The sequence below is a fragment of the Catharus ustulatus genome, chromosome 3 (assembly GCF_009819885.2).
Source record: "Catharus ustulatus isolate bCatUst1 chromosome 3, bCatUst1.pri.v2, whole genome shotgun sequence".
NCBI classification, from domain to species: domain Eukaryota; kingdom Metazoa; phylum Chordata; class Aves; order Passeriformes; family Turdidae; genus Catharus; species Catharus ustulatus.
In genome coordinates, this window is record NC_046223.1 from 101,938,973 (window position 1) to 101,956,128 (window position 17,156).

A 17,156-nucleotide genomic window follows, 5' to 3' on the forward strand; every position below is an offset into this window, starting at 1 on the left:
TCAGGTGAGGCTTATAGTTGTGAAATTACTGTATATATACACACATACATAAATTCCTGGTAAATCATGGGGAACAGTTGGTAGCCCATGAAACTTTATACCCAGAATTCAGATTTGCTTGGATTTGAATCCTGCTGCTTGTGTGTGAAACACACTCCAGAGCAATCATCAAATGACACTGGTAAGTATTAGTAGGGCATGAAAATGAAAGCAAGAGGGCTGCCAGCCTGCCTGGAGATACTGGCATTAAGATCTGTCTTGCTTTGTCATATTCATTAACAATAGGACGCAGGATGACTAAATGGACCTCAGTGGGATTCTCATATTTCAGAAGGATTGATAGAGTGGGGCCAGCTATGAGAAATGTATATAACTTGTGTGATGAAGGATTACTCTGACATTGCTGAGACATGAGCCTTGCTCCCCTCCCTGGCTGGGAGAGCCAGAGTCCTTCAGTAATTACTGGGAGATCAGGTCTCCTCATGCCTGGACCCAGGGGATTGACTACAGGGGCCAAGTGTAAAAAGGCAGAAAATGAAGTTTTTTTCAGAAAGTTAATTTACATCAGAACTGATTTTTAATTAATGAAAATAATAATTAGTACCAAAGAAAAGGATATAATAGATACCAACATTATTTAACAATATTTGTATTCTTTATCTATGTTGAATTCACACGCATTTTAAATCTGCAGGTTTTTATTACAGATTTTCAGAAAGGTATTACAGATTTTCAGGAAGGTTTTACAGCTCTAGAGAGATTTCCTAGGTAAGCCTAGCAGTGATCATAAAACACAAATAATTTCATAATTTAGATAATCATAGCTACGCATAAGCATCTGGATGAATACAAAATTTAACTAATTCTAGGAAATCTTATTTAAATTATGAATCTTTCACTGAATTAATTTATACTTTTGGTTGTTGCTTGTCAGACGATGTTTTTCTCCCTTAAGCCTTCAGACATATATAATTTATGAATGTGTTTTCACCATTTATGTTCTCTCTGCTCACATGTAAATTGCCAGCTCTGGTAAAATCTATTGTAAAATGATAGCTTAGGTTTCATTTTCTTTACCTGCAAAGTGGAACCATTAATTTTACTGTGAAAGAAGTAAAATGATTGCTCACTAAATAACACCCACAAATATCTTGATGATTCTTACACATTTTCTAACAGAAAAGCTTCATTGTTTACATTCTCTCCAAAAATATAAATAAGTAACAATTTAAATATTTCAAGTACATGAGAATGAGATGAAAAATGTGAGTGATGGAGTGAGTGAGTAAGTGAATGAAAAATAGCACCCATCATTTATAATTATTTTTATAGTGAAAAGCTGTCCTTCCTATTCACAGGAAAAATGTTTACTTGGAGATTAAAATAATATTGCTGTCATAAAACTAAAAGCTCTTACTTTTGGCATCACCTATAAATTGAAGTTTGAGACTGATGCCAAGAAAGGTATTGTTTGTCTTGATCTAGTGGAAATTATAAAAATGCCACATTCACTTCTGAATCTTATAGAAATCTCATAAAACTACAATCTCAGCTCATGAAATTGAGGCTGGCGATTTCATACTCCTCAGCAACCCCAGTACCACAAGGTAAATGCTCAGGTGCCAAATTGAAAACATTTCAAGATTTTTCAGCAGGCAAACTCCTTAACAGAAATAAAGTGAGGGAGCCTGTACCATATCGCTGCAAAGAACTCAGGTGCGGATGAGCTTTCAGGGTTATTGATGGTTGATGGCCAGGTGCTGCCTTTGCAGATGTAAGCTCCAGGCAGTGCTTCCCCACACCCAGACCCCCGGGAATCTCCCCCCAAAGCCGGGAACACCACGCGCTGGTGTTGCGTCCTGGGAGAACACGCGCTGGTTTCCACACCAGAGGGGAATTCCTGCTGGCTTAAATCTCCTCTGCAGCGTCAGGGACTAGCTATGCAGAAACTGCCAACCCAGGGCCTATATATCAAGCTATCCATTCTGACAGCCAGGTTAGGTTAATCATTAAAACTCTGCCTCTCTCCCTCTGAGGGTCTCCGGGGTTTTGTTTAATGCAGCAGACAGATGGCACTGAGGAAATTCAGGTGGTGCGTGATGAGATTTGGGGTTTTTTTAATGTGGTTGCTAGAATTTTTCAAATAGATTAAGTTCAATTGTAAATCACTCCTGTTCCCAGGGTTGGAGTCTTTATTAGCCCCCCAGTGCTTGCACTGAAGAATTGATCCTTCAGCAGCAGCAGCACTTGATGGGGGAAGGCAACGCTTTTTGTTCTGACAGCTCTGTGCACCATCTGTTAATGCCCTGCTGCAAGGAGGCAATACGGTCAAGTGTAACCAGCTAATTACCCAGCAAAATCTAACCTAGTTCATTTCACCACCCATATATAAATTCTCATTTCAATTTCCCTTGTTTTTCTTTAGTCAAATACATAACCCACATAATTACTGCTCACCACCAAGGCTACACAAATCTTGAAGGTCACTCTCCATATCTCTCCACCTAGCTTTATAACATTTCCTTCCCTGTTAGTCAGATTTTTCTGTTGGTCTATGTTTCTGACGCTCTGCAAACCCAAACATAATTTTAAAACAGGAGAAAAGGCAAGAAATGGGATATTAGCTCACTTCTCCTACACAGTGTGCAAAGTATGGGTTCCCCCACCACAACCCAAAAAGGACAGCATACACAAAATTAATCCTGCAAGAAGAAACCTTCCCTGCAGCTTCAAGCTCTTGTCATAGGTGAATTCCTGCTGCCATTCATCAGCCTGTCTCAGCATGTCTATTTACACTGACTGAGGTGACCACAGAACTTCATTTTAGGATGTAGATGCATGCAAGAGTAAATTAAGTCTGTGGAGAAAACGTGGCAGGAAAATTGTTCTTCCCAAGGAGCAAGGTAAAAAAACAACCCATCACAGGGAACAAAAAAATTAAGTGTGAACATGAGCAAATTTTATTTACAGATCAAATATGCCCTAAAAATTCAAGAGAAAATTATGAACGGAAGGATTTAAGCTTTCTGGAAGCAAAATTCATTTCCTCCCAAACACATGAGCTGAAATGAGATTTCATCCTTCTTGTGAAGGTCTTGTTTTCAGAAGGATTATACTAATCAGTGATGTTATGTTACTGAGTTGATTTGAAATTTTCTATAAGCATTTTCAGAGAATTGTATAAACTCTTACATCTTTGCAAATGATATTTCTTTGTTTCAAACTAGAAAAATTCGATCCAAACCACATTTTTTTCACTATAAAATAGGCCTTATCAGTGTATTGCACTTGAATAGGTGCATCCATAAGAGGAAGCTAGTGGCTAAAATTCCAGTTAGAATTAATATTCACTGTGGGAAAGCACTATCAGAAAACTACCATTTTTGATGAATAGGCCAGTGACAAAAAATTATTTTTTCCTGGGAAGAGTATCTTTTCAAGGAAGTGTTAGCGCCAGGTACTAGCTTCTGCAAGTTTGTTTTGAATTCCAGTATGTCTTCAGGTTTGGGGTTTTTTCCCTGGTGTAAAGATGGTATAAAGGGTATCAGGCACTACAATGAATATTTGAACTCCAGGATACCAGTTTGTACAGAGTGGTTTTGACTACACAGAAAATTTAAGACCCGAAACTGGTTGTTGTGGATATTTCACAGTTGTGTTTTTCATTACCTTTTACATTTTAATTTTTTTCCTGCTTATTTTCTCCTGCAGGTATTTGCAAAATATATCCCTGCCTTCTGACTTTGGTGTTATTATCCCAAGAAAAGGAAAACAAAATTTAAATTTGTACTATTTGAGGCTTTCTTACACAGTCCAAAGAAAACTGAATTCTCCAGAAAGGTTATTGTGCTTTATAGATTTATTATTTATTTTCTTTTTTTTAAAGAAAAGTGTATTTATCAATGCACTTGTTACTGATTGACACTGAAATACTGAATTACTTCAATAAAAGTATAAATTTTCTACAAAGATACAATTAAGATATTGAGGCCTAGGTCTTTTTAACATAAAAGGAAGTATGGTGTTATCTACTTTATTTAGCTAAGTTTTGTGAATTTGACGTGTACTGAGGTTTGAGATTGTGGATTTTTCACTAGGTCACTCAGAGTCTGCTGTGTAATGATTGTTTCTTCCTCAGATCCTGATTAATTTTACTACTAATTTTTTGCATGTCTTCCTCATTTCTTTGTGTCTGTTTCAATCTTGTTAAAGGCTGAGATCAGTTGTTGGAGGAACTCAGGTGTCTCAAGAACAACCAAGTTTAACAAAGCTAAAGGAAGGCATGCAAACAGGCTTCAAACAGAAAAGCCTGATGAGGGGAGAAAAAAAAAAGGAGGGAAAATTCTCTTTTCACAGAGTGGACAAGACAAGAAGAGTTAGGAACAATTTTTATCAAGAGCTCTTTTGGTTAGAAAATAGAAAGCAAAATACATTTTTTGTAACTGCAGCATAGAGAATGCTGGACTGAATTGTGGCTAAGCGAGCTATTTTAACACAGGTTAAACAAACAGCCCCAAAGAACAGACAAGTATTTCTGATGCTGCCATGGGGCAGGAGAAAGGATTAGATGATCTTTCCAAGCTGTCCAAACAAACAAAAAAAAGCCCATATTTAAAAAAAAAAAGGAGAAAAAAATAGGAGAATTAATTTTGTCTACAATCTACCAAGTGTTGAGAATATTTCCTTGACTAAAATTACTTAATTTTGAAGCAGACTCCTCCCTTAAGGTAGGAATAGCTAACAGTTCATCTCTAGCCTGACAGTTGGGCAGTGGCAGAAAGCAGTCAGGTACCAGGAGACGTTGGGTTCCGCAAAGAGTTTGCCAACAGGCTGAAGTTTACGCATGGTGAGATTATAAATTGTGTTCTTTATATATAGAAGAATCACTGGAAAGCAGCACATGGCAATTTTATTTCTGGAATAATTTTTTTCAGAAGTTTAAGAGACATTAAGCAGCCCCTGGTTTTCTATGCATTTTTTCCTGTCCCTCAGATGTCACTAAGCCTCCAGCTGCTCTTTCTTATTGGGAAATCACATGGTTTATATGCAGACAGAGGGTAGCTCATATGCAAAGAATAAATTGGCTTTTTGTCAGCTTCCTGTAGAATCATTTGAAGAGACTGTCTACAATTTCTGCAAAGCCTTTTAAAAAATGCAATTAACAAATAAGCAGGCACATTGCAGCTCTGACTTTAAATTTGTTTACATTTTATTTTCTGCTTTTGCTCATAAAAGAACAATGAAACATGGGAAAATGCAGGACTGCAGACCAAGACATTTCACAGATGTCATCTAAATTTGCTTTTCTCTCATTTTGGACTGTTCTTCTCTGGCATGACTAGAGGCCAATGACCAGAGCCTCATCCACTTGGGAATCATGAGGTGCTTTATACTGCAAGAGGTATTACTGAAACTGTTATTTCAAAGCATTTTTCTGACCAAGAACTGACCCCCCTGCTAAGTTCAGAAAAGCCAGGAAGGCATTCTGGTTTGTTCAATAGGGTGTGATTATGCAAGAACTTTGAAAGGGTTGTTCAAATTCTATCTATTTTGAGATTTATCAAGTTGCAGAATAATTTTTTCATATTTGAGCTTCTCCTCTCAAGTAGATTTTGTTCCTTCTGCTGCCCCTGTCCCTAGAAGTATTTTCTTGTTTATCTCCTCACATATCTACTTGTTCAGGACTTAAGGTTTCCTGTTTCTCATCTTGTACAGCCTAAATACATTTTTTTTTCTCAGTGTTCACTAAAGAGCTGTTTGTCCTTATTAACTGAAATGGTCATAAAGGGCAGAGCAAAACTTGCCATCATTACACTACAGAATCAACAAAAGCTTTGAGAAATCATAACATTTCTAAAAACAAATCCCTTCTCTTCCTTCATGAAGTGACATCTAATTGATAATGGCAGTACATGGCCATCCCAAATGTTTAGAGGATGTGCTTGATAGGTCTAAATCTGTAAATGTTGTGTTTTAATGTAATTTCATGTTATTTACAATGTGAGTTTAAGTGCAACATGAACAGTCTCATAGGTTTCTTTTCCAGCTGAGACTGGCTACAGTTTGGACACAGAGCATGCATAGAATTCATAGGAAGGTCTGAATTCAAAACATTTGTCTGTGGTCCAAGGTGTACGTATTCAGTCCACAAGGACTTGATCCATCCAAGCTGTCAATCCGTGCTAAGTGGGTTTGAGATTTTTCTCTGGGAGGACAGGTGAGGTCTTTGCTGAGCAATACTTTGTATATAAGCAATATGGACGACTGAGGACAAGCCTTAACAGCAGGCAGGGAGATGCTCTTTCCTGACTGTTTAGCTGTGCCTAATACCTTCTTGGTGAATTTATGGGCAGTTTATGTTGGAAAAATATGAATAATGCATATGTAGACATATCAAGCTATTAATCTCTTTTCCAAGTTGATTAAGACATAAATTCTATAAGGTAGTCTTTCCCTCTTTAAAGGTCAGGTTACTGATAAATGTTTTTTTGCAGAGTTTCTCCCTTTTAACAGAAATCTGAATAATAAATAACAACAAATGTTTTGAGTTAGTAGAGCCATTGATTTAAATGGAACTGTTCCTAATTACAAAAAATAGAAGGGTCAAATAAATGTTTTCAGAAATTTGCAGAAACTGTGTTTGTTGTTTTGTCATACTTTTCCAGACACGTTAGCTGCAATGACTGAATTTGTGTTATCTTGAGTGGGATAATGTCTAGACTGATAACACTAACTGTGAAATTCCTAGCAAAAAATTAATGGAGAACCTGGACACTGTAATGATCTTCGGTTTTGAGTCTAAAAAAGAAGATGAAGGGCAAATATAGTCATTATTTCTGTAGAGCAAGAAAATATATTGAAATCCATAGTCAAGAAGACATGATACTGCAGCACTTAGAAAGAAAATATGACCATATTTATGGAAAGAGGTCGTTGAGGTGAGTCACATAATGGCTGAAGAAATTATTATTAATCACAAGTTAAGTTAAACTAATACTAACTATTATTAAATTATAGAGAGCTATTATTAAAGTATTTGAGTGTTATTAGTGACTTTGGCATACAAATTAAGAAAGTTTTGATATCACAGATGAGGAAACTTAGATAATTGAAGATAAGGTGCCAAAAGAGTTGATCACTTTGTTTCCCGGACAAAAGCACTGCAGTAGGTGCTGTTCTCTACAAGTCTGGGCTCAGCAAAGATGCAAACAATTCAGTCTCTGGCCAGACTACTTCCAAAATCATGGTCCCACATGGCTCCATGGGAACTAATTTTCAACAACAGGGACCATGCTTATGATCCCAGAACCTACTTGCGCCTGCATTCCCAAGAGCCAGGGTTTCTCCAGAGGCCGTGGGAGCAGCAGCAGTAGCAGTGAGCCCACGGCTGACTGCTGGGTCACCAGGCTGTGTCACCAGGAATGAGCTTGGCTAGTGGTGATCCAATTTCTGTATGGGCACAAAGCTCTCCTTACAGAGCAAGATGGGTCAGGACAGCCATTAAACTCTGCCTTCCTCTTTGTTAACATGGAAGCTTTCACTTGGGCCACTTATTTTGTCTATGACGCTTCAATTAATTTATCCATTAATGCAACAAGGACAAACTGTCTGTAATGGGGGGCATTGTGCAAAGACTAATCTTCTGTGATTGGCTGTGGCATACATTGCGGTCCTGTCATTTTCAGTGCATTTACATTACTATTTTTAGGTTCAGGTTCTGCCTCACTCCAACCCTCATGTTCTAGGACCTCCTGTTTTCTTAATGCTCACAAATACCTGCACTGTTGAACATTGCATGAATTAGAAGAAGGGATTATTTTTAATACAATACTTCTGTGCGAAGCTTTGGTGCAAAAATATTAATGCAAAACTCCCTCTGTCCAGTCTGTTGGGGTGCTGTCTATAAGTGGGATTGTTTTGTTGTAGTACTGGAATAATAACATTTGAACAAAGAATAGTAACTGGATAATTATCTTCCTCAAAGTTTCTCATATTGTAGATTTCCCAAAGATCTGCTCTTCAAAACCTCTATATTAAAAAAAAAATAATTAGGTGAGTTATCTTTTATAACTGGTCTATTGTTATTCAATTTGCAGCATTATTTCACTGTCTGTTTATCCATCCATCCATCCAGCCATCCATCCAGCCATCCATCCATCCATCCATCCGTCCATCCATCCGTCCATCCATCCATCTCTTTGTGTCTGTATAAAGTACCCATAGAATCTGGTGACTGTTGATAGATCATAAATCAGTGTCAGCTCTCAACAATTTGTGAATACAAATGTGATGAAGTTTGATACTGTGCCCATTTTCATTTATCAGGTTTCAATATACAGTTCTTCAACTTCTGGTATTCTTTCACAATTATGAGTACTTTAACTTGTGTATCTGCTTTATAAAAGTCAGAAAGAGAGAAAGAAAGAGAGAAAGAGAGAAAGAGAGAAAGAAAGAAAAAAAAAGAAAAAGAAAGAAGAGAACCATTTTAAAAATCTGAAAAAAATGAGAGAAAATGAGAAAAATATGAGAGAGAACAGAACATTTCAAGTCTTGTTAAAATGCTTTCAGGCTATGAGCCTGTGGCTATATCTGCAGATTAAACAGACAAAATAATTCACATATTATTCTGTCCCACTAGTAGGGAATTTCCTTTGATAGTGCCACAGGAAGTTAGATTGTGGATGTGGATATTCACCCTCAACCTTGATTCACCTGAAACTGTATAGATAACTTCCCTTATAGACTGAAAGTGACTCAGGGAAACTCACAGCGAAAAATGAAAAAAATTAAAAACGTTGCAACCAACCTGCCCAAAACAGCCTGTACATCTTTTTCTCTTTTGTGCAGTATCAGAGCTAATATTTTGCATGCTACTTTTTAGATTTATGATCTTTGGTCTCATTGTAAATACAGGTTTCACTGCATATAATATTTCTCAGCTGTTAAAAGCTGGGTATTTTGACTACTTGGCATTCTCCACTTCATTCATTTGCCGGTCACTGTTTAGCTTTCAAGAGAGAATCAAAAGTGGATACCCTTGACTTTAATTTTATCTTCCTTTTGTTCTCAATTCCTTTGTGCATTTGTCTTGTAGGCTTTTTTAATATTTTTTATATTATTACTTTCTGTATGAGAAATAGAAGGTAAGCGAGAACAAGAGGAATATGTCATGGTTCTGAGCACCTGCAGAGACAGAGGAGTGGAAATTTACTGGTTAAAGGTGTCCTGCCAAGAATCTGAATTGTAGAAACAGCAAAAGCTTTTATCCTGGCACCTATTTTGTTCCTCTGTTTAGGATTCTCCCTAGCTGTTACTTCAGAGGATTGCAGAAATATAATACCTAAACATTTCACACATACAAATGCATTTTATCTTTCCATAACCCTAGAAAAATAAGAGGATACCTCCACCTTACACATATGGGAAACTGGATGTGCACTAGATTGTGGAATGGTGATAACTGGGTGGCAAATAAAGACTGAGGCCCAGGTAGCTTCATATTGGCCTACAAATACAAAGACTGAGTCTTCTGAAATAGTAATATTAACTGAGCCTGCTGAATAAAGCTCCTCTATTCCACTCAAATTTCCATGTTCATAGTCTTACTTTCTAGACTGGAAAGAGAACAGATGGTCTACTACTCTCAAAGCACTCCTCACAGCTTTGGTTTTGTATTAAAACCATGACTCTAAGCAAATCTCCAGCTTTAGATCCTAAGGCTGTCAAGAAGAGTGGCAGAGAAAGATTTCCATTTCTCCAAGTACAACTCCAGTATGAGGTGGTCAGGCACGTTCAGAATGGCGCGTTTTCTTCATTGTTTAGAGAATCAAAGATTGGCCAAAGCACATTGCTTTAGGACAGAACAGAAAATGCTTTAAAACCCTGAAGACTCTTCTTGCTCACAAACTGACAGTCGTTTTCTCATGTTTGGGAACTGGCAGGGACACTGTGTGTCTGTGCCAGCCTGCACAGCAAGCAATGCTGGGATGGTGGGCATGTCTCACCTGATCAGCATCCTGTAACATCCCCACTGCTGTTGGCAGCACTGTTGCTCTTACTCTGTCAGAAACTCGCAGTTTTAAAGATGGGGTTTATTTCTTCTAACTACAGTAACTGGGATAACTACAGAATCAGTGGGATTAAATGCTGTGATGATCGTGTATGGGAAAACAGAACGGATGACCTGCTCAACCTTCTCTTGTTAGATGTTAGATGAGTTGGTCACCTGACCTTGAACCCAAATTCATCAAAGGCATATTTTTGGGACACAGTCTCAAGGCCCAAGATTTTGATAAAAATCAGATAAAGAAGTTTAGTCTTTAATTCGGCCCTTACACCCCTCTAAATTTACCACATCATGATTCGGACTTCAGTAAGGATGTTAGTGATGGGCTTGAATCTGAATGTTGCAACACTAGAAGACTGAAATAATAAGAAAAGGTCTTGCTCTTGTCTGTAGATTGTTAATGTGGGTCTTTTAGGATATCTTAGCTCATTCAGGCCTCACGCTAGGAATAATAAGAGGCAAAACATACAAAAACCTGGAAGACTTAGAGCAGCAATGGGGAAACCCCAAGGTATCCACATATCATGTCAACTTTACTTCACTACTGGGGACAGGCAATGAAATCCTGCGATTTCAATGAGCATTATTTGGGCAAGCTACAGCCCATTTTCTTGCGCTTCTTGTCATCCCATTCACTTTCACTGTTTACACTTGGTTTAGCAATTGTCCCTTTCTTTTTTTAATCATTTCATATTCTAGCAACCTCTCAACACACTATGTTTTTTCCTTTCTTCCGTGATTTCAGGATTTTATTTAGATTAATATTAGCAAGTTTTGATCCATATGCCTGCAATTCTTGTTATCTGAGGCCATTTTATTGTGGGCACTCCATTTCCAAATTTCTCGGGTTTTTTCATCGCATTTTCTTTCATCATATCTCCTTTTCAGAGGGTTTGTTAGACTTCATCCTGTGATTTCAGGATTTCATTCCCTTTCCTGAAAGGAAGAATTTCCATTCAGGAAAGGGAATGAAATCCTGAAATCATGGGACAAACTCTGACAAAACCCATGGAAATAAGATATGATGAAATGAAATGCGATGAAAAAAACCCGAGAAATTTGGAAATGGGATGTCCATGATGAAATGGCCTCAGATGACAAGAGTGAAGTGAAATGGACCAAAACTTGCTAAAATTACTCCGAACAATATCCTGAAATCACAGAAGAAAGGAACAAATACAGCCTGTTAGGAGGTTGCTGAAAAAATGCAGTGGTTAAAAAAAAAAAAACAACAGGAAAATTCCGAATCCAAGTGAAAACACTAAAAGTGAATGGGATGACAAGAAGTGCATGGAAATAAACCAAAACTTGCTAAAATTACTCCAGTTCTGGAAAGTCCCCACATGTCCATGTGGATTTTGCTAAGCTGCAAGGCCAGACTGTGAAGAAAGTATCCCAGCAGACAAGAAATGCCCTCTTGCTGTAGGGCCTTCCATGGCATCAGCAGCACAAGTGAGAGCCCTTCCTTAGCCTTTGCCTTCAGCAAGGTGCTAGTTTGGGCAAACCCTGAATTCCCTGTGAAAGCAGCTCAGATTTACACTGACTGGCCTGAAGGAGGGATGCCAGAAGAATGACAAGCTCAACAAGGTGCTTGTGCAATCCAGCTTAGGTTACGGCTTCCTGCCCTTGTGTCTCTGGAGCCTTGGAGGGGAGGCTGCATGGCTTGCAGTGACCTTCACCAGCTCTCCTGCTAATGGCACTGGGCACCCCAAGGCTGTTTGGTCTCAGCACAGGTAAGAGCAGTAAGAAACTCTCACCTGGATTTGGAGACCCCTCAGACGAGCAAGGACAAGGAGTGTGCAAAGAGAACATCAGCACTGCCCAGCAGCTTCTCTCGGCCATCAGTCATAGAAAATCCAAACATTACTGTTTGGGTTTGGGCTTTGTGTTGCATTTGGTTTGCAGCCTTTCCCCCACAGAAAAACCTGTGACGTTTTCAATGCTGGCGATCTGGATTTGAGTGGTCCCCTTTCGGTGCTGCCTAGATGGAACTCAAAATTGTGCCTTTGCCCCTGTCTTTCCTCTGTTACCATGTGTCAGTGCAAGGGCTTGATGGGTGACAGGGTTTCTCTTTTCTCACCTTGTGTTAGGAGCTGGGAGAGACGCCAACTCCCCTTCCCTGCCCCAGCTTGACCCCAAAAGGGTTCTGCAGTAGGGTAAGGTGGCATGCTGCCAGTGGCTCAGCTGCCAGCCCTGCTGCAAGCTGACAGGGAAGGTTCATCTGTATGGCTTGAGTCAGCTCACAGCTACCAGCACCTGGGCTGTGTCCCACCCCACACTGATCCTGCCATCAAGTCAGAGGGCACGGATCTGACACTGACAAGTCCACCTCATGACCATGTCCCCAAGGGCCACATCCACACATTCCTGAAGTGCCTCAAGGAATAACAATTGCACCAATTCCATGGGCAGCCTGTGCCAGCGCTTGCCAAACTTAGGAGAAAGTTTTTCATAACACCCAGTCGAAGTTCCTGTGGCAGAACTTGAGGCCATTCCCATCTCGTCCTCTCCGTTGTTCCCTGGGAGAAGAGCCTGACCTGCACCATCCCAACCGTCCTGTCCAGGAGTTGCAGAAAGTGAGAAGGTTCCTCTGGGCTGCTGACAGTGACTGCAGCCCTGTGTCCCCCTGTCATTGTGCCTGGCACTTCTGTCCCTGCTGCCAGCGCCCTGTCCCTGGGCAGAGCCATTCCCTCCCCGGGCACAGCTCAATGGCTGCTCTGGCCTGGCCTGGTCCCAGAGCAGGGTCCCCCTGCGGGTGGCCCCGGGGTGGCCGCGTGTCCCCAGCTGGCTGTGCCTGGGCAGCTGCCTCAGCCGTGAGGGATGCAGAGCTGCGGGAGCCCATGGCTCTGTGCTGCCCGCACTGCAGAGCTCCAGTTCCAGCTGCCAGGGCCTCGGAGCCCGTCCTGTGCCCTCCCGCCCCGAAGGCCGTGCCAGGCCCCACTTGCTGCCCTCATGGTGGCACTCCTGGCCCCAGGGCTCTCCGAGGGCTTCTCCAGGGACATCTTCCTGCAGCCTATCAGTCCCTGCCCAGGCCCAGCACAGACCTGCAGAGGGACTGTTTGCAAGGGCCTGCAGGGACACAGGGCCAGTGGCTTCCCAGTGTCACAGGGAGGGCTTAGGCTGCAGATGTGCAGGAAATTCTGGCCTCTGAGGCTGCCGAGGTCCTTGCCCATGCTTCCCACAGAAGCTGTGGCTGTCCTGACCCTGGCAGTGCTCCAGGCCAGGCTGGGTGAGGCTTGGACCATCCTGGCCTAGTGGAAGGTGTCCCTGTCCTTGGCAGCAGGGCTAGAACAAGGCAATTTCTAAGGACTCTTCCAAGCCAAGCCATTCTGTGATTCTGTGATCAGAAGGGCTGGGGGCAGCTGGGCTTAGTTTCTGATTAGAACCAGTTGAGCACTCAGTTCTGTTGAGTTCAAGGAGTCTGTTCACGACTCCACATACACAGCATGTGACTTTTACCAGTCCTATAGGTCTGACTGAGATCAATAAAATCTTGCACAATCCAGATTCTGCAATACTGTATTTTATTGAAACAAGATCAAAGCAGTTTCCAGGTTGCTGCTTATAAATGTGCTAACTACAGAGCATTAATATGGGTTACAAGTGATAGTGACACTAGATATGGCTTTACTTGTATTTAAAAATAATATTATATATGTAATATATCATATGCATATGATATGTAATATATATTATACAGCTATATTAATTTATAATTACTATAGTATATCTATATCTATCTATATCTATCTATATCTATCTATATCTATATCTATATCTATCTATATCTAATCTATATCTATATCTATATCTATATCTATATCTATCTATATCTATGTTATACATGTTACAAATATATCTACTTTATAAAAATCTTTCCAAACATAAGAAAAGCATGAAGAGCATTAGTACACATTGGAACTAGTGAGCCAGGAGCCTCTCTGAATTCTTCAGGGAGAAATTAGAGTGTAGAAATTAAATTAAAGCCTTTGAATGAATTGAAATATGTTAAGCCACTCACACATAAAGTAAAGGTGTAAGTTTAAGTTTTAGGATTAGTAAGTAAGTTTTAGAATGAGTTTTAGGTGCTTTTAGTGAGGAAAAGATCTCAGATGCCAGAGCAGCAGTGCGAGTTCTAGTGAAAGTTGAAAAACAGTCCTAGATACTAGTGTTTTCTGTAGAGGCTCCAGAAACATAGTTTTAAGCATAATAGAACTATAGTAAGAATATTGCTTACATTTTTCAAATAAAACAAAATAGACCATATGTGTAGTTTATATGTAACCTGACATGTTAAGAAACTAGAATTCTAATAGGTTAAGGAGTGGTTGTCTGAGTTTGTCTTAGCTTGTTGAGAAGTCTCTATGTAAGAACATATAGTGGGGAGAGCTGGTACTTTTTGCCATTGCTTTTGCCATTTATATAATAACTACATATTTTATATATTTGATAATATTTATATTAGTATATTGTTTAGTTTTCTTATATTTAACTATATATATGATAATTTATACTCTTTACAGTATATAATAGCTATACGCAATATATATATCTATGGAAAAAACCATCTAGATTCTTATATAGACAAAATTTCAGGTCAGCTCCGAGACAGTTTGTCCAATGATGACCTAAAGGTGTCCCCTTCCAGGGACAAGGAGAGACACTGTCCATTGACTGATGCCAGCCAAGCAGTGATGACTTTTCCTCTTGGTCTTTTTTGCGCTCTTTCTTCTTTCTTTTTCTGTCGCACAATCCTGCTTCTTTCGTGCTCTAAATTTTGCTGCTTCTCAAAGGCCAGGAACAAGTGCATGTTACAAGTGGGGTTTGGTGACTTTGGCCCTGCATGTACAGCATGTTCTCTCTTCACACACATTCTTAAAAGTGGGGAAATTGCAGCTGGGCTTTATGCAGATCTGGGTGCCTTTTTTGAAAAATAAAATGATACAAGGAGGTAGAATAAACCCTCCCGTGGCCCTCCACTTGCTGAGGTGGCAGAAGAGGCTGTGTGATCTTCACCAGAGCCTTTACACACATCCTCTTCTCCTTAAAGCCCCAAATTTGTACTATAAGGTGGGTCTCTGCTGCCAGCTGCGAACAGCACAAGCACAGCTCTGTGCATTGGGCCATTCATTCACCGCTCAGTACAAAGGATTCTTTTGAACCATTTTCGCAGAAGCCGGTACTCATACATTGCCTGGGTGTGGGCAGCCGGTTCCTCTGCCAGGTGATGGAAGAGATTGTATGGCTGAGTTGTTTGAATGTCTAGGGGTAAATGAATGTCCTGAGGCAGCCTATGGTTACCCACAATGAAGTGGTTGAGGCGTTTTGCTAGCACACATAACGACATGCTCTCACCAATATCCAGCAGTCGGTGCAGCAAATCTCTCCTGCGCCACTGTGACACAGGCACCACATTGAGCAGGTGCATGAAAATAGTCTTCATGATGTAGGGGGAAAAGCTGAAGCCCAGCAGAAGACGTGTGAAGAGCTGCAGGCATTTGAGGTGCAAACTGTCAGGGGGTGCCTGCTCGGCGACGTGCTTGAAGAACTTAGCCTCAGCCACAGCATAGGTCTCAGGCCAGGTTGTGCTTTGGGTGTGGGCCTCTGTAGACTGGCTGCTCACAAAGATGTCTGAGTCCTCTCTCTGCACCCCAAAGAATATCTCAATCCTGAAGGTTTCACTGCCATTGGTCACCTTGAATTGGCAGGAGCGTCTGGAGGGCAGCAGTGTTAAATCCCTATTGTGTGACTGAGGCAAAGCTGGCCAGATGGCTCTCAGCAGCTGGGAGAACCAGCGGGCAGTTTTGTGCACATCAAGGTAGGAGTCAGTGCATAGGGTGTCTAGGAGGCTGGGATCCTGATTGCTCCTCAGCTCCTCCTCGGGATGGTGCAGGAAGCAGAGCATGTTCTCAGCCTGCTGCTCCTTCGTGCAGGTGCACTCCAGCTGCACACGGACACGGAAGTTCCTCCTGTGCCTCTGCTCTGCAGAGTCCAGCTCCAGGTGGAAGCTGTGGCCTCGGGGAGGAGTCATGGGTATGAGCACCTGGTACACAACACCCTGCTCATGTGGACTCCAACCTTCGAAGGCGCTGCCCACCCCAATGGCTTGTTGCACGCCTGGGTAGAAGCTGTTTGATAAGATCTGTCCAAAGTAAAGTGCAAAATGATGCATGAGGTTCCTTGTCCACTCACAGCCTTGCTGCAGGTCCTGTACGCGTGTGCGCATACACTGTATGCGTTCCATTATCATTCTTCCGACATAATCAGCCAAATCATTGCCTCCTTCAGAGACTGCAAGATCATTGTTTTCTGCATTTGCAGCCTCATTGCTATCTTCTTCTCGATTTGCATCATCATTGTCTTCTGCGTTTCCAACATCTGCTTCATTTTCATCCCCATTTCTGACTTCTTCATTTGCACCATTGTTTTCCTCTTCGTACACTTCTCTCCTCTGGCTCCTTTTGCACCCCATTAACCATAGGACCAAGAGAAGGATCAGGAGCACAGTGCCAGCTATGAGCTGCAAGCACTGCACCTGCTTCAGGATGAGCTGCTCCACCTCCTGCTCCAGCCGAATCCTCTCGCATTTTAGCTGCTTTGCACGCACTTCCATGTGCAGACGTGTTACCTCATCCCAGTCATCACCCACGAACTGTGGGTACTGGACGAGGCTTTTCAAGAGCACAAAAAGCCATATTATGGAATTCATGGTCTGCAGGGGGATGGAGAGAAGGCCTTGAGTGGGACTATGAGGGAAGCAGCTAGCAGTGGGGGCAGCAGGGATGGGAATGCTGAGGGCTCTGAGGGCAGGAAGGACAGGGCCCCAGACAGCTGGCAGGGAGCAATGCCTGTCCTGCTACCCCAGCAGCAGCAGCACAGTGCCCTGCCCAAGGCTCTCCCATGAGAGGTTGTCCCTGCCTGCAGGGGGAGAACCCAGCCCTGGGTGCAGCATTTCTGCCCCAGCCCTTGTCCCCAGCCTGGCCCCCCCACCACGTGTGCACTCACCACTTGCCCAAGCGTTACCTACTGGGGCCTTTTATAGCTGCCCCCATTGTGACACATCCCCTGTGATGTCACAGGCGTCACAGCA

The 17,156-nt window shown here is 41.5% G+C and overlaps 1 protein-coding gene across 1 annotated transcript; it reads right to left on the reverse strand.

The window, feature by feature from the left end:
• Positions 1–15,197: 15,197 nt before the first annotated feature.
• On the reverse strand, positions 15,198–16,775 carry LOC116993631 (inositol 1,4,5-trisphosphate receptor-interacting protein-like 1). The gene has a single exon (XM_033054462.1). It carries the CDS (start codon positions 16,773–16,775, stop codon positions 15,198–15,200), a length of 1,578 nt encoding a protein of 525 aa, XP_032910353.1.
• Positions 16,776–17,156: the final 381 nt, after the last annotated feature.

Bases quoted from the DNA above. Each gene is read 5' to 3' on its own strand.
- LOC116993631 (XM_033054462.1), bottom strand. From the start codon at position 16,775: ATGAATTCCATAATATGGCTTTTTGTGCTCTTGAAAAGCCTCGTCCAG.